This window comes from Balaenoptera musculus, chromosome 20, assembly GCF_009873245.2.
Source record: "Balaenoptera musculus isolate JJ_BM4_2016_0621 chromosome 20, mBalMus1.pri.v3, whole genome shotgun sequence".
Classification (NCBI taxonomy): Eukaryota; Metazoa; Chordata; class Mammalia; order Artiodactyla; family Balaenopteridae; genus Balaenoptera; species Balaenoptera musculus.
Window position 1 is genome coordinate 52,480,514 of NC_045804.1, and position 20,953 is coordinate 52,501,466.

At 44.1% G+C, this 20,953-nt stretch overlaps 1 protein-coding gene across 1 annotated transcript in view; it reads left to right on the forward strand.

Moving 5' to 3' along the window:
* The window catches only part of CFAP52 (cilia and flagella associated protein 52), a 36,566-nt gene that overhangs the window by 12,636 nt on the left and 2,977 nt on the right, over positions 1-20,953 (forward strand). Inside the window, exons 7-12 of the mRNA XM_036837180.1 lie at positions 2,506-2,606; positions 5,095-5,265; positions 9,490-9,638; positions 12,491-12,636; positions 15,200-15,351; positions 18,457-18,559. Of these exons, the coding sequence (XP_036693075.1) occupies positions 2,506-2,606; positions 5,095-5,265; positions 9,490-9,638; positions 12,491-12,636; positions 15,200-15,351; positions 18,457-18,559 (822 nt within the window). The remainder of the gene's footprint in view (positions 1-2,505; positions 2,607-5,094; positions 5,266-9,489; positions 9,639-12,490; positions 12,637-15,199; positions 15,352-18,456; positions 18,560-20,953) is intronic.

Sequence of the window (20,953 nt, forward strand, 5' to 3'; positions counted from 1 at the left end):
GAAGACGTTAGAGTTTTCTTAATCACATAACCGTTTACTATTCCAGCTTTTAAGGACATGCATAAGAATGAGAGAAAGCTCTAGTATAGGTAGAGAAGAGTCTAGAAATAACCCCACAGGAGATCAAGGTATAGTCCAAGCCAGTGTTTTTCAAATTATTTTTAGGAGAGGGATTCCAATATATTCAACAGATGAAAGCAAAGCAGATCAGGTTAAAGGAGGAAAAGGCTGAGAGCCCTGCCCGTTCTGACTCCTGAGATACCTCCAAAGGGCTCCATAAAACACTATGTGAAAATTCTGATCTGGGTATTTTTGCCTCCCCACCACTTGGGATGTAAGTGCCTCTCCAGGAAAGATGCTGACTTTCTTCGTGTTCCTCAAACCTGTGGCACTTAAGTCTCCTATGGATGCTTTAATACCTAATTCAGGTCCAATGGTAAATTCCATAAAGCAATGTTTCCAAGATGCCTTTTACACAAGTGGAAAGAAAATAATTCTTTTAGGACAAAGGGATAGGAGGTATTACTGAAGACATTTGGTTTGAATATCAAGTAATCTCGGGCAGTTACCCATTTTGAAACTCTACTGAAATGTTTGCTCTATGTGTTGTTAAGTCAATTATACTTCAATAAAAAACAAAAAACTAAACACAAACAAACAAAAAAATGTTTGCTCTATGGTTAGAAAGATAAAGAATTGGAATGGTTTCAAATGGACATACAGCACTCTTAGGCATACAGCACTAAAATGAAGAAGGTGATGGTGATCATAATAATAATTTAAACAACAGTACATACTCAGTAAATGTTGAGGGGTCAGACATGGAGCATAGCACCTTTCTTGTACTCTCACTGGATCCTCAATGCAATCTGATGAGATATAGGTACCACTGCATCCCTGCTTTACAGATGAGGAAAACTAAAGCACATGCCATTTAAGATCTCATGGCTAACAAGTAGTAGAACTGCTATTGGAACCTAGGCAGACTGGCTCCAGAACCTGTGCACTTTAACAATATCATCTATAGTTTCAAAAAAGTTTATTTAGAAATTACACGTATGTAACTTCGAAGCTCTGTGAAACTCTTTATCCCTTGCTTCCCTAAGTCCCTGAACAAATGCTAAAAATATTTAGCATTCAGGGTTGTCTCCTCATGGGCCAGGCATTCATCCTGTGGTCCTGCTCCAGCACTTTTGGAGCTGGGGGTGGGATGCAGGAGAGGGCAGCATGCAGCTCTGGTTCATGCCTTCATATTCCTGAGCCTTGGTTTCTCTTCTCAAGCGTCATGGAATGCCTTTTGAGCCAGAACAGGCAAAATTCAATTTAAAGTAACTTGAAGGGACATAATATTTGTTATATAATATCCAAACTTCATTAGGACACAAACCTATCAAGTCACTAGCTATATTATTATTGAGTGTTTTAAAATAAAATATTGGGGGACTTCCCTGACGGTCCAGTGGTTAGGACTACATGCTTCCACTGCAGGAGGCATGGGTTCGATCCCTGGTCGGGGAACTAAGATCCTGCATGCTGCATGGCTTGGCCAAAAAAAAAAAAAAAAATTAAAAAAAAGAAGATATTGGTCGTGCACATTTTCAGATTAGAACTTCATAGAGGATGATATAAAATGACCATCATACATCCCCAGACTTTGAAGATGGCTTTGACTTTAAATATGTTTCCTATTACTGGTAAGATTACAGACTGAATGCTTTAGTTCAGAAAATGTAGTCACCAAACAATAAGGAGTCTCCTGTGCTTTCTTTGGATTTCAAATACAGTCTCTTTGCATTCTAAGGATTAAGTTCTGGTGAAAACAGTGGCAACTGAGGAACTGATGTTGCTGTGGCCGTGCTTATGTCTCCGCGCTAACTGCATTTGGGTGGATATAAAGTGTTAATTTTTAATATATTCAAAATGCACAGGTGGTTTTCAAGGCAAGGAGCTTGGTGCAGCACGTTTGCTCCTTGCAGGACCAGGAGGGCTACTTCCCGGCACACAAGCTTGTTGTTGGCACCAAGGCCTCTTAGCCAGCCCGGGGGTACATCACAGGCAACACCTTCCTTAGCTTCATCCAGGCAGCACCAGCATGGCCCTGGCCATGCCCTTTGTGTCAGGTCACGCATAGATTCTTAACGATGAAACCGTTTGGCCTTTTTCTTTTTTTTTTTTTTTTAATTAATTTATTTTTATTTTTGGCTGTGTTGGGTCTTCTTTGCGGTGCGCGGGCTTCTCATTGCGGTGGCTTCTCTTGTTGCGGAGCACGGGCTCTAGGCACGTGGGCTTCAGCTGTGGCACTCAGGCTCAGTAGTTGTGGCTCATGGGCTCTAGAGCACAGGCTCAGTAGTTGCGGCGCCTGGGCTTAGTTGCTCCACGGCATGTGGGATCTTCCCGGACCAGGGCTCGAACCCGTGTCCCCTGCGTTGGCAGGCGGATTCTTAACCACTGCGCCACCAGGGAAGCCCCGTTTGGCCTTTTTCTTAATGCTCTTTCTCCCCCTAGGGAGTGTCAGCTATCAGGTGCCTGAAGATGGGGGGTTTATTGGTGGGCTCTGGAGCCGGATTGCTGGTCTTCTGTAAAAGCCCCAGCTACAAACCCATCAAGTAAGTTCCAGACTCCACAGGGTTTGGATGGGGAGAGACTCTCTAGAGGGAGATTTGCTTAAAGCTGGCAACTAAATGATATTGGCAAAGTGATATTTGGTTAAAGAATCTCATCTTAGAGGGAGGAGAGATGGGGATATATGTATATGTACAGCTGATTCACTTTGTTATAAAGCAGAAACTAACACACCATTGTAAAGCAATTATACTCCAATAAAGATGTTAAAAAGAAAGAAAGAAAATAAATAAAGAAAAAATAAGATATGTCTTTGCCCTCCCAGAACTTACAGTCTGGTTTGGGGATAAGGTAGACACACATGAAATAGTCACTATAATACAAGATGATATATAAACACAATCTCATGGTCCAGATAAAGTAAAATATATAATGAATGTTGCAGAGAAGATCAGAGAAGGGAGTGATCTTGTTGGGATGGAAAGACACTTCCCAGAGGAGCAGAGGCAGCCCTTGAACTTAGCTTCAACAGAGGCCAGATACCCTTAGACATGCTCCACATGGCCTCTGAGCTCTGTGTATATGGATATACATTGGAGAAACGAGCATCACCTGTTTTCATGCAGATGAATCTGTATTGAGCGCTTGCTATGTACCAGGCACTATTTTAGGTGCTGGGGAAATCAATAGATAAAGCAAAGAAAAAAGAAGGAAAAAAACCATGCCTACCCTCATGGAGTTTACATTCCAGCAGGAGGAGGGAGACGACAATAAATAATAAACAAAATAAACAAGTAAAGTACATGGCATTAGAGAGTGATGAGTACAATGGGGATAAATGAGTAGCTTGTGGAGGATGGGGGGTTAGGTTTTGAAGCAGACGGGACAGGTTGCAACTTTAAATTCAGTGCTCAGTGTAGGTCTTATGGAGAATATATTGGGACCAGTTTTGTGTTTGTATGAAGGGGAATAAAAAAAGGGGGAGGCAACTTCAGAGCAGTGTTGGGTAGACTCTGGACCCATGAAGTGAGTATAGGAAATTAACCCTTTCATTTTTTTAACCCCTTGTTTTTAATACACAAATGGTCCCATTGTAATGAAGATAATTAGACTCAAAGTAATTATTACAAGGTCGGTGCTATAAATGTCTCCAGAATAACCCTGTGTGCCAGCAAGGCTCACACTGGATACTGTGATTTCCTTCTCCTTGGGTTTGTAGATTGAGGAAGCAGCTCCCAGGAGAGGTCATGGAGGTTAGAAAGGGAACTCGGATGCTTGTACAGACGGCTGGGGGTCTGAGGTCCTGGCCTTGCCCCTATAGCCCTGGGAACCCTAGCACCTTGTATTCTTTGCAGCCCAGATGCCAAGGGTCAGTGTTTCTCAGCTGCCCTCTATGGGCTCATGTAGGGTTACCTCCGTCATCTCCAGCTGCAACCCTGTAAAGGAGGAATTATTCTGTGGTTGAGTAAACTGAGGCCCAGAGGTTTCTAACTTATCCAAGAGTCACAGAGCTCTAGTTAGTGAAGGAGCTGGGATATGACTTGGGGTCTGTCCTTTCCCCCTTAACTGTTCTGTGTCCCACCAACAGATGACTCTTTGTAAAATACTGCATTTCCCATGCTCGTTCCCTGCACAAGAACCCTCACTGGATTTTCATTGTCAAAACTAAGTTAGCTGCAGAGCAAGGGTGGGTTTCGAGGGCCTCGTTCATTTATATATTCTTTTTTTAAGAAAGCTCATACTCAGTAAACATTTGGGGAACAGGGGGATCTGAAATATCTGAAAGGTGGAAGAAGAAAAAATAACCCCTGAAAGTTCTGGCAAACATAGTGACTATTAACATTTTGTTATTTCTTCTTGCCCGTGTTATTCATATACATTTTAAAAGAATTGTACTTTTTTAAGATATAAACTTTTGTATTCTGGTTTTTTACTTAATACAAACATCATAAATAGTTTCAATATTACTACATAATCTTTTATGGTGGTAAAATATGTATACTCCATAACCGTTTAAACATGGTTTTAGTGGCCAGGCAAATACTTTTTGAAGTCACTGCTCCATAGATCATTTAACCATTCCAATACAATTGGATACTTAGGTTGTTTCCAACTTTTTACTCTTTTAAATAAGGTTATAATAACATTCTTTGACATAAAGAGTTTTTCCCCTGATTTTAGGATTATTTCCCAGAAATGGAATAAATAAAGTGTTTAATTAATTGGCAGGGTCATTTGTGCCCATTTGCTTGCCTGGAATGTTCCCTCTATCTAAATCCTACCTGTGTTACATGACCCATTTCAGACCACATTTCACAGATAAGGTCCCCTGACTATAGTAAACCATGTCGGTCTCTCCCTTTGCTGACCATGGGCACTTAATATTGTAACCCCTGCCTTTCCAACTATGCCACCCCCTCAAAGGCATGTCCCAGGTCACACGCCTGATATGTGTCCTCTGTAATGCTTCGGACAGTTAATAAATACTCATCGACTGAGGAAATCTGCTTCTCCTTTTGCTTCTCCTTAAAGGAAAATCCAGTTACAAGGTGGCATCACTTCTATCACACTTCGAGGGGAAGGACACCAGTTCTTTGTAGGAACAGAAGAGTCACACATTTACCGTGTCAACTTCACAGATTTCAAAGAGACTCTCATTACAACTTGTCACTTTGAAGCTGTTGAGGACATTGTCTTTCCATTGTAAGTAGAAGACAGTAAAAATGATAAGAACGTGGAGATTTGGTGCTGGGTGCAAGGAAATGTAATTTTATTAATATACTTTCAATACCAACTAACATAATCGATCATGATAAGTCATAATAAATTATTTTTTCTCCTGAAATTTTTCTATTGTAGCAAATTATTTTAATAGGCTTTCTATTGTCTTTACCAAGCAGCTACATTCGTTTCATAATTCAAATTTGGGCCTCTTTAGAATGTTGGCTTTTCTAATAAATCCATCATGGAAATGGTGAACAGACGGGCAAAACTTTTCTGTTTTCCCACTACTGTCTGGAGAAAAGCTTAGTAGTGCCTTTTTTCAAACATCTTTCAAGTCATTTGTTTGCACCTCTTGGGTCTTCCAGATTTGGCATGCCTGATGGCAGTGGTCATAAGATTGAGTTCTTCTGGATCTCGTTGCTGTGTATCTTGGTAAATCCCTCACAAACCCAGTGAAACAAATAACCATCAGCAGTTTTAATATCAAAAAGAGCTACAGTCATAGTTTGCCATTATTTGAATTTGAAACCTATTTTGTCTTTGGTGAGATTTGTTCCATGAGGTTGGTCACAGTTTTTGCTCTCAACTTCCTCAGTGTTTCACTTGAATTTACAAAACTCAAAGTCATTGTTCCATAGGTAGCAAGACTCTCTTTGAAAACTTGATCCTTAAGATCACAAAATGTAGTTTTGGTTCCATGAGTCTTTGTGATTAGGTTCTTCCAAATATTTCTAATAGTGAAAATAGCTGGTACCTCCCATTAGGTGAATCTTTATTTGAAAATTGGTCATTTCCTTTCTGTATCACTTTTCCTCTCTTTTGCTAAGGAGCTTGGTAGAATCAATCTGTAAAATTATTTGGTCCTGGTGCCTTTTGTAAGGGTAAGTTTTTAAATACCTTTTCAATTTCTTATGTAGTCTTTATTTAGGTTTTGTACTTCTTTCTTTTCTTTTTTTTTTTTTAACAGCTCTATTGAAATATAATTTACGTATCATAAAGTTCACCCATTAGAGTGTACAATTCAATGGTTTTCCTAGGGGCATATTTACAGAGTTGTGCAACCATCACCATAATCTAATTTTAGAACATTTTATATCCCCAAAAGAAACATGCTAGCAGTCACTTTAAGCCTATAAAGTTCAGCTTTCAGCCACCCAAACTGAGCACAGTTGGTGAATGTACTGTGCTCAGCTAAAGGTAAAAAGGTAAAACACTCTCAGATTGATCCCATGAGCTCTGTCCTCAAAAATAGAATCTTAAAATTAAAAAAAGAAAGAAAAAAAAAACAATAAAATTTTTAAAAAGAAAAATAGTATCCTCTCTGGTCTCTGCCTGCTTTTTCTTCCTTTTGAGGTTTCCCCCCTACATGTAGAATTCAGCTGGCATACAGTAATTTGGGCAGTTTTTTTTTTTAATTAATTTTTTGTTGCACCACACGGTGTGTAAGATCTTAGTTCCCCAGCCATGAATCGAACCCACACCCTCTGCAGTGGAAGCGCAGGGTCTCAACCACTGGACCGCCAGGGAAGTCCCTGCATTTCTTTTTTCTTTTTTAATAAATACATTTATTTATTTATTTATTTATGGATTTATGGCTGCGTTGGGTCTTCGTTGCTGCATGCGGGCTTTCTCTAGTTGCGGAGAGCTACTCTTTGTTGCGGTGCATGGGCTTCTCTTGAGGTGGTTTCTGTTGTTGCAGAGCACGGGCTCTAGGCTCACGGGTTTCAGTAGTTGTGGCTCGTGGGCTCTAGAGCGCAGGCTCAGTAGTTGTGGCACACGGGCTTAGTCACTCCGTGGCATGTGGGATCTTCCTGGACCAGGACTCGAACCCCTGTCCCCTGCATTGGCAGGCAGATTCTTAACCACTGCGCCACCAGGAAAGCCCTGTCTTCAGGATTTTTGGTTCTTATTGTTGTTCATTTTATCTGGCTTTTATAAATGTTATCTGTGGGAAGTTTGTGTGACCACTTCACTGCTCCAACATTACAAGTGTATGTCTCTGGATATATGCCCAGGAGTAGGATTTTATTTTTTTATTTTTTTTTGACTGCAACGTGCAGCTTGTGGGATCTTAGTTCCCCGAACAGGGATTGAACCCGGGCCACGGCAGTGAAAGCTCTGAGTCCTAACCACTGGGCCGCCAGGGAACTCCCCAGGAGTGGGATTTTAGCTGGGTGGGAAGGAGCACACATACTTAGTGCACCATCTTGATCCAATCAATTTGGAACTTAATCTCTCAGATCCTAAACTCAGGACGTTTTTGGACTAGGCTTAATTCCTGAGGAAGTGGACTGTCCATCTCAGGGAGGGAGAATTTGGCAAGTTCTCTAGGTGGATTCATTCCATGATATTTGATTTTCATAGGAGTCCATATGCTTCTTTAAGAGCTCTTGTTGGGACTTCCCTGGTGGTGCAGTGGTTAAGAATCCTCCTGCCAATGCAGGGGACACAGGTTCGAGCCCTGGTCCGGAAAGATCCCACATGCTGCAGAGCAACTAAGCCTGTGCGCCACAACTGCCGAGCCTGCGCTCTAGAGCCTGCAAGCCACAACTACTGAGCCCACACGCCTAGAGCCCGTGCTCCACAAGAAGAGAAGCCACCGCAATGAGAAGCCCACGCACCGCAACGAAGAGTAGCCCCCGCTCACCGCAACTAGAGAAAGCCCATGAGCAGCAACGAAGACCCAACACAGCCAAAAATAAATAAATGAATTAAAAAAAAAAAAAAAGAGCTCATGTTCCCCCAAGGAGGAGCTCATTAACTGAAGGCAGTGTCTGACATAAAACATTTCTTATTTCAATAAATATTAACACTCTAACGTTGGCTTGATTTGATCTCTGTTCATCAGAAGTGCCTGGCAAGGAGCTCCTGCTTTCCTGTTCCAGCACTTGCTGTTTCTTTTTTTTAAAAAATATTTATATATTTTATTTGGCTGCTACGGGTCTTAGTTGTGGCATGCATGCAGGATCAAGTTCCCTGACCAAAGATCAAACCCAGCCAGGCCCCCTGCATTGGGAGCGTGGAGTCTTAACCTCTGGACCACCAGGAAAGTCCCAGAACTTGCTGTTTCTAGGTAGTAGTCCAGTATCATAATTTTACCTCTGAGCCCCAAAGCTAAATATGTGGAAAAGATCCACTTATTTTTCCATTCATTCCAAAGTGAGTAGATCTTAACCTAAGAGAGAGGGGCTCTCTTTTTATGGATGTGCTTATGCTGATAGGTAGGAATTTCTTGAGAGATATTTAAATCTAAAAGCCCAGTCTCCACAAGGACTGTAGCTAGAAATGCATACTTTATTTTTCTGGACACGCCCTGTGGCATGTGGGAATTTATTTCCCCCAACCAGGGATGGAACCATGCCCCTTGCAGAGGAAGCGGGGAGTCATAACCACTGGACCACCAGCGAAGTCCCTAGAAATGCATACTTATAAAGCAGATGGTCTTTATCGTACCCTGGTATGACTCCTTTTTCTCAAATTGGAATAATCTGTAATTTTTTGGACATTTTTCATTATATTTACGAGTTGTCCATTGAGGGAAAAAAAACCCCAACAGACCAATTACTTTGGGTTTCTCTTCCTTGTTCACAATCTCATATTTTCTCATAACTAAGCAAAGAAGTATTTTGGGTTGTCTGCAAACATGAATTCTAGAGCCCTTGTCATTTTCTTCTTTGAGATTTTAACAAGATTGTCTCCTTTACAGGAAAAGGTTTGTTTAGTCTCTTTTAATATAAATATTCCACAGATGTATTTCTTCTCATGTGTTAATTGCCATCAACAGGACACTGAAAGACTTTTAAATTGGCATTTTCCTTTTGAGCAACTTTGTCCCAACCCTTCGTAAGAGAAAAGACTACGAAAGATTTTTCTTTTTTTTGGCCGCACCGCGTGGTTTGCAGGATCTTAGTTCCCCGACCAGGGGTCGAACCCGTGCCCCCTGCAGTGGCATTGCAGAGTCCTAACTGCTGGACTGCCGGGGAAGTCCCAAGACTATGAAAGACTGTCCACAGATGCTTTGAGGGCATCACATGCCGTTTTACACAAAAAGTCCGTAAGGCCATCAAGCCTGAGATAATAGGTGTCTAAAGGCATCCGTCCCTACATCCTCGTGAAGGCCATTTTAGTGTCAAACCGGCACCTGAGAAACATGTGCATCTCGTATGGCTGGCATCCCTTATCCTCTTGGTGGCTTCTTTGCAGTGGCACCGCTGAGCTCTTTGCCACCTGTGCCAAGAAGGACATCCGGGTGTGGCACACGCTGTCCAACAGGGAGCTGCTGCGGATCACTGTACCCAACATGACCTGCCGTGGCATCGATTTCATGAGGGACGGCAAGAGCATCATTTCCGGTAAGGTCGGTGTGCCAGGGTTTGGCTTCGGGCTCCGGCTGTGGCTTTGGTTCTCGCCATTCTTATCCTGCCAGGCTCGACATGGGGATGAGCTGGAAGAGCCTCCCACTGTCCATCTAGCCTCTCTTTGGAATTCCCGTCCAGCTGGGATTCCTTCTGAGCTAGGAGTTACCAAGCAGCAATCTCTCTTCCCCCGCATTGCTGCAGAGAGCATGTTGCTTTCTCTCTAGCAAGGAAATTCGGTGATTCATTTACAAAGTGGATTTGAGGCCTTAGCGAGTCCAGGGCACTTGAGTGAGAACCCTTTTTGTTGTTCAAGAGATTAAAAACTACTTAAACTAAGTTACAGCTCCAAGGGGATTTATTTTTAATTCAATTGATTATGTTATGCCAAAATATTTTAACATAAATTATAGACACCATGATATTCTACCTCTAAATACTTCAGTATGCATCTCTAAAAACATTTTCCTATAAAATCCTAATTTCTTAATATTGTTTATGTTCAATCCATATACAGATTTCCCCAGTGGTCAAAAGTGAATTCACTGGTTCACATGAATGAAAAGTCAAGTGGGTGTTTAGGGACAGCTATTTAAACAGTGATATCAGGAGACTTCCCTGGCAGTCCAGTGGTTAGGAGTCTGCGCTTGCACTGCAGGGGGCACGGGTTTGATCCCCGGCTGGGGAACTAAGATCCCACATGCTGCGACACAGCCAAAATAATAATAATAATAATAATAAATAAAATAAAATAAAACCCATCTCATCCCCTCTTTTCTTGGCTCTGTCTCCTCATGTTGGATTCTCCCCTGGGGTGTGTCTTCTCCACATACTGGTCACCAGAAGCTCTTGGCTTACATTACACTTAGAACTAACAAACCCTGAGGTCAAGAATCTTGGAGTCACCATCACCTGCTCTTTTCCTCTAATACCGCACCCCCGCTTCCCCCGATGGCTCCCCCTTCAGAGTATGTCCCAGATCCCATCCATCTCATCATCTCCACCCTCCTCTCAGCCACCACCTTCTCTCTCCTGGATTATTCTAGTAGCTTCCTGCCAGGACTCCCTGCTTCTACTCTTGCCCATTACTCTTCTCCCCCGATCTGCTCTCAACACAGATGCCAGAAAACTCTTTAAAGTGTAAGTCAGATCGTGCCATTTCTAGGGCTCAACGTTTCTTTTCCTTTTTAAAAATAAAAGACAAAGTCCCTGCAATTGCCTGCAAGGTCCCCCCCCCCCCTCCGACTTCTCTCCCCCAGCCCCACCTTCTCACCTCTGACTTTGTCTCTTACCGCTCAGCCCCTCGAGCCATACGTGCTTCTTTTTTTATTATTATTATTTATTTATTCATTCATTTTTGGCTGTGTTGGGTCTTCGTTTCTGTGCAAGGCTTTTTCTCTAGTTGCGGCAAGCGGGGGCCACTCTTCATCGCGGTGCGCGGGCCTCTCACTATCGCGGCCTCTCTTGTTGCGGAGCACAGGCTCCAGACGCGCAGGCTCAGTGGTTGTGGCTCACGGGCCTAGTTGCTCCGCGGCATGTGGGATCTTCCCGGGCCAGGGCTCGAACCCGTGTCCCCTGCATTGACAGGCGGATTCTCAACCACTGCGCCACCAGGGAAGCCCCATATGTGCTTCTTTGCTCTTTCTATGCTACACAAAGGGCCTTTGCTATAGCTGTTCAGTCTGCCTGGAATGTTCTTTCCCCAGAGAGCCCCATGACTCACTCCCTCACCACCTCACTGCCTTGAGTCTTGGCTGAAATGCGATCCACCTTGAGCATCCTATTTAAAATCGCTAAGGTGCAGAGCTGATGCTAAAGGTGAGGAGAAGGAGCCAGCCAGGTGAAGAACATAACAGGAAGAGGGAACAGCAAGTGCAAAGGCCCTGAGGTGGGAAATTACTTGGTGTGTTTGAGGACTAGAAAGAGGACCAGTGCGTCTGAAGCTTAGAGGGTAAGGTTGGGGTCAGGGTTGAGGGAGAGTGGTATTAGAGGAAGTTGAAGAGGTAGGAAGGGAGCAGAGACTAGTTACTGTAGAGAATTAAGGAGCTGGTTTTCATTGCAAGTGCAGTGGGAAAAGCTTTTTGAAAGTTCTTGATCAAGGAGGTGACATGATTTTAAGAAGTTCACCCTGGCCCCTGCATAAATAATTGATTGCAGGAGAGCAAGAGTCTCAGGCTAGGGAGAAAGCTGTTATAATAATCCGGGAGAGAGATGCTGGTGGCTTGGACAAAGGTGGTCCCAGGGGGGAAGGGTTGAGATATGGCCAGATTTACTGTTTTCAAATTGTAATGCTGATGGGACTTGTGACGGATCGGAGGTTGGGTTGGGTTGGGTGGATGGAATAGAGAGGAATCAAGGATGGCTCTGAAGTTCTTGGCTTGAGCAGCTGGATGGATGGTAGCGACTTTTATTGAGATGGGGAAGATGATGGGAGTGGGAGAAGGAGCAACGGGTTTAAATGGGGGCGAGGGGTGGGAAGCCAACATTTATTTGCAGGTGTTAAGTTCTACATCCCAGAGGCATGATCAACCAGCTGCTTGAATGTGCAAATTTTGCGGCTCATGGGAGAGGTGGGAGCTGGCCTCCCGCTTCTCTCTCCTGGGATGGGGCTCACCTGGAGGCAGGTTCAACTAAGGCAAGTCGCTCATTTCCCTCAGGAGGTGTGGCCAGTTTGGGGAATCAGGGAAAAGGGGGCTATGATTCCTGGCACCTGGTGGGAGATCGGCCTCTTCCCTCCATCACCACCACTGCCTCCAGTCCTGTCTCTCACTTATGACTTAAGAGAGCCGCAGTCTGCAGAGAGCGTGACTATACTCATCCTGCCTGCCTTTGTTTCCCTTTCGTGCCAGCGTGGGATGACGGTAAAATCCGAGCCTTCGCCCCAGAGACAGGCCGGCTGATGTACGTCATTAACAACGCCCACAGGATTGGAGTGACGGCCATCGCCACCACCAGTGACTGTAAAAGGGTCATCAGCGGCGGTGGGGAAGGGGAGGTATTATTCTCAAAGGCAGAATCCTTTTAAAATAGCCCTTGGTTTAGAGCAACTGCCTCATAGCAGGCCACCAATTTGATTTTTTCACCTGTACTAGGAATCAGGCGGGACCAAATTAAGATTTTTGATGAAACTCTGAAATACATCATAAATTAAAGTTCTAATAATATAAATATGCATATCAATATTTTTGTTCCCAGAAAGGACATTTAGGATACAGACTTGAAATCATTCTACAGGGAATTGAGCTAGGAATCCAAGTTGGTGTTTTGCCAGAGTTTTAGAATATTTTTTTTTCTCCTTCGAAAACCAGTTATATCAATTGTCTTTATCTCATCTTTTAAAGGAGATGCTATTTTTAGAATCGATTCTTTAATCTACCCAGATGCTTCGACCATCATTTCAAAATTATTACACTTGACCTTTTCGTTCCGTCATTTCAAGGAGCCTAAAACATCTTTCACAAATTCATCTCAGTGTCTCCCCTCCCCTACTCTCCAGCTTTCTTCCTATCCCAAAGCCTTCCCTCTCTCAACGTAGGACGTTTCCCTTTTCCTTTCCTTTCCCCATGCTATCATAGGAATAACCCAGGGAGAAGAAAGATACAGCATCTTCACGTAGCCTTTGGCAGAGTTTGGATCAAACCTGTTAGTGGCTGAATGTTTGGGTTCTGGGGCCACACTGCCTGGGCTCAGATTTCACTTCTGCCACTTCCCAGCTGTGTGACCTAGGGTGTGTGCTTTAACCTCTCTGTGCTTCAGTTTCCTGTAAAAGTAAAGTATAAAGTGAAGATAGCAATACTCCAATTAGTGAGATTTTTTTACACTCTATTTTGTACGAAGTCTTCAGAACCTGGTGTGCATTTCACGTTCAGAGGACATCTCCATGGACAAAACCCTGCAGATGCTCCACAGACACACCTCATCCTAGACCATCGCCCTGCCCATTACCACCCTCGCGGCTCTGTTCCCTTCCCTCATCCCTTCAGCCACGCTGTTGCTAACGCCCACAGCATCCTTGCTTGCTCCCTCAGCCTTTGGGGGCATCGACCTTGCTGAGGAGGGTTACAGGAGGGAATACGCACAAAACAGATTTGTCGCCCCCAGTCCTGATCAGCAGTCTTTTCACAATGCCCGCTCCCATTCCCCACAGCTACTCCAGACCTTTTCTTCCAAGAGACATAGTCTTCAAGGTCTCTGTAAGTACTGGAGACCAGGGCTGCTGCTGGTCTGCAGGGGTGCACTGGTCTGAATACTGGGGTCGCTAAGGCACTCTTAAGTATTTTATTTCCATTTTCATTGGTAAATGGCCGTTACCTGAGTTGCGAAGACCCTAATCCCACCACTTTATACCCAAACCTCCCTGCCATCCCACAGCTAATGGCCGGCACATCCAAAGCTCCAGTCCTGCGCTGTTTGGCTGGTGCCCACGCCACGCTGGCTAGAGCATCTGCGCCTCAGCCTTGCTAGAGAACCACTGCCTGCCTGCATACATTCAGGACTGTGGACTCGTTTTCTCTGGCAATAGTCGTCACCCTGTCCCATGTCAAAGCATACTGAGTTATTTGAACACCATAGCAAGGAAGATGGCCCGGCTCATTTGGGATAACCTCATGCTTCCTCATCTTCTTGACTAAGAAAAGTGTCTTTGAATGTTCTTCTTACTTCACTTAAGGTTATTTCCCTCTTGTCAGGTGCGAATAAGTTAGTCTGTTATTACTGACCCCAACACTAGTTTTCAGTTTAGTGTTCAACTAGACTATGGCTCCTTTGTTGTCTTATATCACTTACACAAAATAATTTCTGCTCTTCTTATTTTTTAGAAGTCCAACACATTCATTATAAGAAGCATCTGACTACATTATTATGTTCTCTGGTATAGTTGTGACAGAGCGTTTATCCATTACAGGCCCTACTGTTATAACCAAATAACTTTCCTTTTTTACTTACCCTTTTTATTACAGTTAGGGCATCATACTGACAGTTTCGAAATTTTGTGTGTAGGTAGTTGTATCACCTCTGCATTTCATTTCAAGATAGCAAAGGGGTATTAGACAATATTTGTTACTGAAAGTGGGTGTTGGCTTCAGTGGAGTTGAGAACCACTGATTTTAAATGATTGAGACTGAGCAGCTGGTGTGAAAGTTTAAATATGGCTCTGGGTACCCAAGAGATTCCCTGATGGCAGCAGAAATTTGAAAGCAATGCTCAGCAGAAATGAGCAGACATGTTATTTCACTCGGTTTAGCAGCAGCCCCTGCATTACTGGTTTTAGCAGCGGGTGTCTGATATATTTCTCAGCCCTAAAGGAAAAACAGGTGTAGGTTCCCTGGTAGGCATCTCCCCGGTAGGCATCTCCCCGGCTCCACGGAAGAATATTCCCGCCCTGCAACTTGGCATCCCTACCTCCCTCAACTGAGATGAGAACAGGGAATTAGAAAAACAGGTCAGCCCAGGAGGTGAGAAAGCTCTGGGAATCTTTTCATTTTTTTATTTATATTTATTTTAACCCCCTTCAAGAATTCCCAAGTTGGAATCGAGAGCCTGTGCTTTGTGGCTTCCAGGTGAGGGTGTGGCAGATAGGCCACCAGACGCGGAAGCTGGAGGAGGCGCTGAAGGAGCACAAGTCCTCCGTGTCCTGCATCAGGGTGACGAAGAGCAACGAGCAGTGCGTCACGGCCAGCACGGACGGCACCTGCATCATCTGGGACCTCGTGTAGGTACCAGTGATGGGGAGGACCGAGTGATGCAGAACCCAATTCCAGCATCTTATTGAACTCGAGGGAAGACTCAAACAAAGGGTAGAAATCTTACTTTGGGCAACAGGAAAGGGATGTTCGTCAGAAGCCATTCATCCCCATGGCTGTTCAGAGTTCACAGATACTGGTGGAAAGGGTAGAGTTTCCAGGAAGAGCTGGATGTGAGAAGTTTCTGGACAGATAGGGAAGTAGCTTTCCAGATATACAGGGTGAGACATGGTTTAACTTACACTAATGCAACTCTAAGAATTTTCTAGAAGGGGGAGAAAGGCAATCATGTAAATAACGCAAGCATTTCCTCTGGTCCTTCCGCACTGTCCAGTCGAGCCCAGAGTGAGCTTGCCATGCGGGTGGGAGTGGGGCGGTGCCGTCAATTTGCCACGTTCTCAAGGACCTCTTATTCTGTGAGTGTATGGTAACCCCCGTAGACTGCCTGACTCTAAGCTAACTGGACCAAAGCATGTGAACGTGACTGTTGGAGTAATTCACAGGATTTCCAGGGATGCTTTTTTTTGACTATAAGCATGTTTGCTCTGTGTCTTTTATTTAGAATTATACCCTATTCCTCCAACCCCTCTCCCAGCCGACCACCCCTCTACCACTAAGATGCCTCACTCCTGTATGTAACTGCATTAGAGAGACTTGAATAAGTACAGAGATGGGAGGAAAGAGATAGGTAGATAGATAGATAGATAGATAGATAGATAGATAGATAGATAGATAGATAGATAGACAGACAGATGTCTATATAGAGATATTGCAAAAGGATATGAAATGTTCTAGATTGGGGAGAAAACAATGGAACTAAAGGCAAAGGGGGTGGGGGAAGGAAGGATTGGGAGTTTGGGGTTAGCAAATACAAACTAGTATATACAGAATGGATAAACAACAAGGTCCTACTGTGTAGCACAGGGAACTATATTCACTATCCTATGATAAACCATCATGGAAAAGAATATGATAAAGAATATATACGTATAACTGAGTCACTGTGCTGTAGAGCAGAAATTAACACAACATTGTAAATCAACTATGCTTCAATAAAATTTTTAAAAAGTTAAATTAAAAAAAGGCAAAGGTAGAACACTTTTAATTTTTTAATTTTTTAATTTTTTGGCTGCACCACTCGGCATGCAGGATCTTAGTTCCCCGACCAGGGATCGAACCCAGGCCCTTGGCAGTGAGCGTGTGGAGTCCTAACCACCGGGCTGCCAGGGTATTCCCAGGACACTTTTTATTTAATACATTAAAAAACAAAAACCAAAGCAAGGCTCTGTCTTCTGGCTCAGTGTGTCTCTAATTTTGCTATGCATACGAACCACCTGGGGATATTGTTTAAATGTAGATTTTGATTCAGTAGGTCTAGAGCGGTGCCCGAGATTCTGCATTTCTTTCTTTTTCTCTTTTAAAAAAAATTTATTTATTTATTTATTTATTTTCTGTTGCACTGCACGGCATGTAAGATCTTAGTTCTCCAGCCAGGAATCAAACCCGCGGCCCCTGAGGGGGAAGCGCAGAGTCTCAACCGCTGGACCGCCAGGGAAGTCCCTGCATTTCTTTTTTCTTTTTTAATAAATACATTTATTTATTTATTTATTTATTTACTTACTTACTTATTTATTTATTTATGGCTGCGTTAGAGAGCGGGCGCTACTCTTCGTTGTGGTGCGTGGGCTTCTCCTTGCTGTGGCTTCTGTTGTTGCGGAGCACAGGCTCTAGGTGCGCGGGCTTCAGTAGTTGTGGCTCGCGGGCTCTAGAGCGCAGGCTCAGTAGTTGTGGTGCACGGGCTTAGTTGCTCCGCGGCATGTGGGATCTTCCCAGACCAGGGCTCGAACCTGTCCCCTGCATTGGCAGGCGGATTCTTAACCACTGCGCCACCAGGGAAGTCCTGAAGTCTCTGCATTTCTAACAAGCTCCCAAATGATGCCCCTGGTGCTGGTCCCAGGGTCACACTTACAGAAGATGTTAGCCTGCACTTGAACTTCCCATTGGGAAAATATATAACTAGAAGGGTAGGTCGGAACTTGTTTCTGTGGGTGGTTTGTGACCAGCTCAAATCCTTAAATCCTCCCTGTGTGTAGCAGGAACATCTGGGTCATTTGTGCCAAAATCTTTAAAATTGCTCAGCTCATCTTCCATGTTTGAAAACTTCCTGGCCTGTGACATGGCCACCCAGCCTCCTGGGCTGTGGAAGGAGAAGGGATATTTACGTGTGTCTTGGTATCGTATCTGAAGCAGTGGCTCTCAACCCACTGTGCACAGCAGAATCAACTGGGATGCTGATTAAAAATGCAGATCTGCTGGCCTCGTCCCCCTGACTGATCCAAATCTAGGGAGAGGTAAGGCCCAAGAATACCCACTTTTAAAAAGCCCTCCCCCACACTTTGCTACTCAGCTTGTAGGCACCTTCACTTCAGGACGGTGGCCTCAGGAATAAAGTCCCGAATGTGGAAGACAGAAGGTTGATACTGAGTTCAGCTTCTCCTACTTCCTTCTCACTGGAACTTGAGACTTCCCGTTGAGTTCTGTGCTTCGTCTTTAGAAAAGGGCCCCTGCCAGTGTCTTCTGACTGCTCCCAACAGGTGCAAGGGGAGGTTGCTGAGTGGAGTGGGCAGACTCACAGGAACTCTACTGGGGATAAATCAACCAGCCCACATCCACGCTTTACCAAATCCAGTTTGAATAGTAAATAAGGGGGGCTTTCCTGGTGGCGCAGCGGTTAAGAATCCGCCTGCCAATGCAGGGGACGCGGGCCCGAGCCCTGGCCCGGGAAGATCCCACATGCCGCGGAGCAACTAAGCCCATGAGCCACAATTACTGAAGCCCGTGCGCCTAGAACCCGTACTCCGCAACAAGAGAAGCCACCACAATGAGAAGCCCACACACCGCAACGAAGAGTAGACCCCACTCACCGCAACTAGAGAAAAGCCCACGTGCAGCAACGAAGACCCAACACAGCCATAAATAAATAAATAAATTTATTTATTTTTTTAAGAAAATAGTCAATAAGGTTTCTCAGGAAGAGAAAGTCATGTTTCACAGCTCTGGAATCTGTTTTTCAGGCGTCTTAGGAGGAATCAGATGATCCTGGCTAACACCTTATTCCAGTGTGTTTGTTACCACCCCGAAGAGTTCCAGATCATCACCAGCGGGACAGACAGAAAGGTGAGAGTCAAGATCTTTCTGGTACAAGAGAAGAGCAGTGAAGCCCTGTGGCTGAGGGTACAGGCTCTGGAGTCAGGCCACGCCCGTTCAAACCACGGGTTTGCTGGTGATCCGCCGTGTCACTTTGGAAATGCTCCCTAACGTTTTTGGGTGCCTTTGCTTCCTTGTCTGCAACATGGAAGTGATGACACCACTGGCCTCATGCAGTTGCTGTGGGGATTAAAGTCGTGATTGAATATGATGCTAAAAGCGGGGGGCCTGGCGCATAGCTGGCACTCAGTAAGGACTGGTTTTGATTATGAGGACATTCCTAAGGCTGGAAGTGTTGTGCCCAAAGGAGCTGTCATTTTGATTAAATTCAAATGGAATGACAATAGAGCTCATCTCTCATCACCCTACTTCATCAATATATTAAAAATCTCTTCAGCTAAGGAGTCCATGTCCTTCAGTGAAAATTGGCCATTATTTGGGGGGGAATATTCCCCCCTTGGAGCAAGCAAGAGGCTTCAGGAGAGAGGCACATGGAAGGGCAAGGAAGCTGGGGTGTCTTCCACCCTGCCAGCCACATCAGATCAGCCGGATCTTGGCCTGATTACCTGCACATCCAATTACTGGGTTTGAATACCCCTAACGTAGACTTTGAGATGACTTTGAGATAACTGAAGAAGAGTTTGCATATTTATTGTTTTGCCAGATACAGGCTAAGTTAATGGAGTTAAAAGTATAAAAGTATTGAGGGAAAAATACAAAAGGTACCTTCCCTCCCCACCTCCACCCCCCAAATTAGAATCTAGGAGTGGGGCTTTTTCCTGTTTAAGCTTCCCAGGTGATTGGGAACGACTGCCTGAGACACTTTGTCATAAAAACCCAAGGAATGCTGCCTGGTCCAACCAGGATCTGCCCGACACAGACAGAATGTTCTGGGAGGGCATGAAGAATTGCCTCTGTGTTCCAGTCTCTGTAGGTTTTATTGCCTTACAATAGTGTGTTAGCTTCTGCTTTATAACAAAGTGAATCAGTTATACATATACAATAGGTTCCCATTTCTCTTCCCTCTTGCATCTCCCTCCCTCCCACCCTCCCCTTCCCACCCCTCTAGGTGGTCACAAAGCACCGAGCTGATCTCCCTGTGCTATGCGGCTGCTTCCCACTAGCTATCTATTTTACATTTGGTAGTGTATATATGTCCATGCCACTCTCTCACTTCATCCCAGCTTACCCTTCCCCCTCCCCATATCCTCAAGTCCATTCTCTAGTAGGTCTGTGTCTTTATTCCCGTCTTGCCACTAGGTTCTTCATGGCCTTTTTTTTTTTTTTTTTTTTCCTTAGATTCCGTATATATGTGTTAGTATACTGTATTTGTTTTTCTCTTTCTGACTTACTTCACTCTGTATGACAGACTCTAACTCCATCCACCTCATTACAAATACCTCCATTTCATTTCTTTTTATGGCTGAGTAATATTCCATTGTATATATGTGCCACATCTTCTTTATCCATTCATCTGTCGATGGACATTTAGGTTGCTTCCAGGTCCTGGCTATTGTAAATAGAGCTGCAATGAACATTGTGGTACATGACACTTTTTGACCTATGGTTTTCTCAGGGTATATACCCAGTAGTGGGATTGCTGGGTCGTATGGTAGTTCTATTTGTAGTTTTTTAAGGAACCTCCATACTGTTCTCCATAGTGGCTGTATCAATTTACATTCCCACCAACAGTGCAAGAGTGTTCCCTTTCCTCCACACCCTCTCCAGCATTTATTGTTTCTAGATTTTTGATGATGGCCATTCTGACCGGTGTGAGATGATATCTCATTGTAGTTTTGATTTGCATTTCTCTAATGATTAATGATGTTGAGCATTCTTTCATGTGTCTGTAGGCCATCTGTATATCTTCTTTGGAGAAATGTCTATTTAGGTCTTCTGCCCATTTTTGGATTGGGTTGTTCGTTTTTTTGTTATTGAGCAGTTAGTTCTTTGTGTCTCATCCGCCCAAACTGGCCTATGTCTGCCCATCCCCCAACCTGTGCTTGACTTGTGGTCTAAGTGGGCTTCCTCTTGGCACTGGGGTGGGATGGATATTAGGGAGTTAATCACCACGTCACTATAAATGCTTTGATGGACGGTTCATATTGTTTCTAAATTAGTGTGATATCTGCCGTATTCTAGGTTTCAGCTTTTGAGACTTGAAACAATCTATTTCCCTCTTATTTGAATTTTGACCAGAATATTCCAACCATAAATCATAAATCTGTCAAACTGCTGTAAGTGCTGGGGACATGACAGTGTCCCTGCTGTCATGGAGCTTACCTACCGTCTGTATTAATTTTGGGTGGGAGGGGATGGAATTGGATAGTACACATGTAAATGAGTCCATGAAAGAGCAATGAG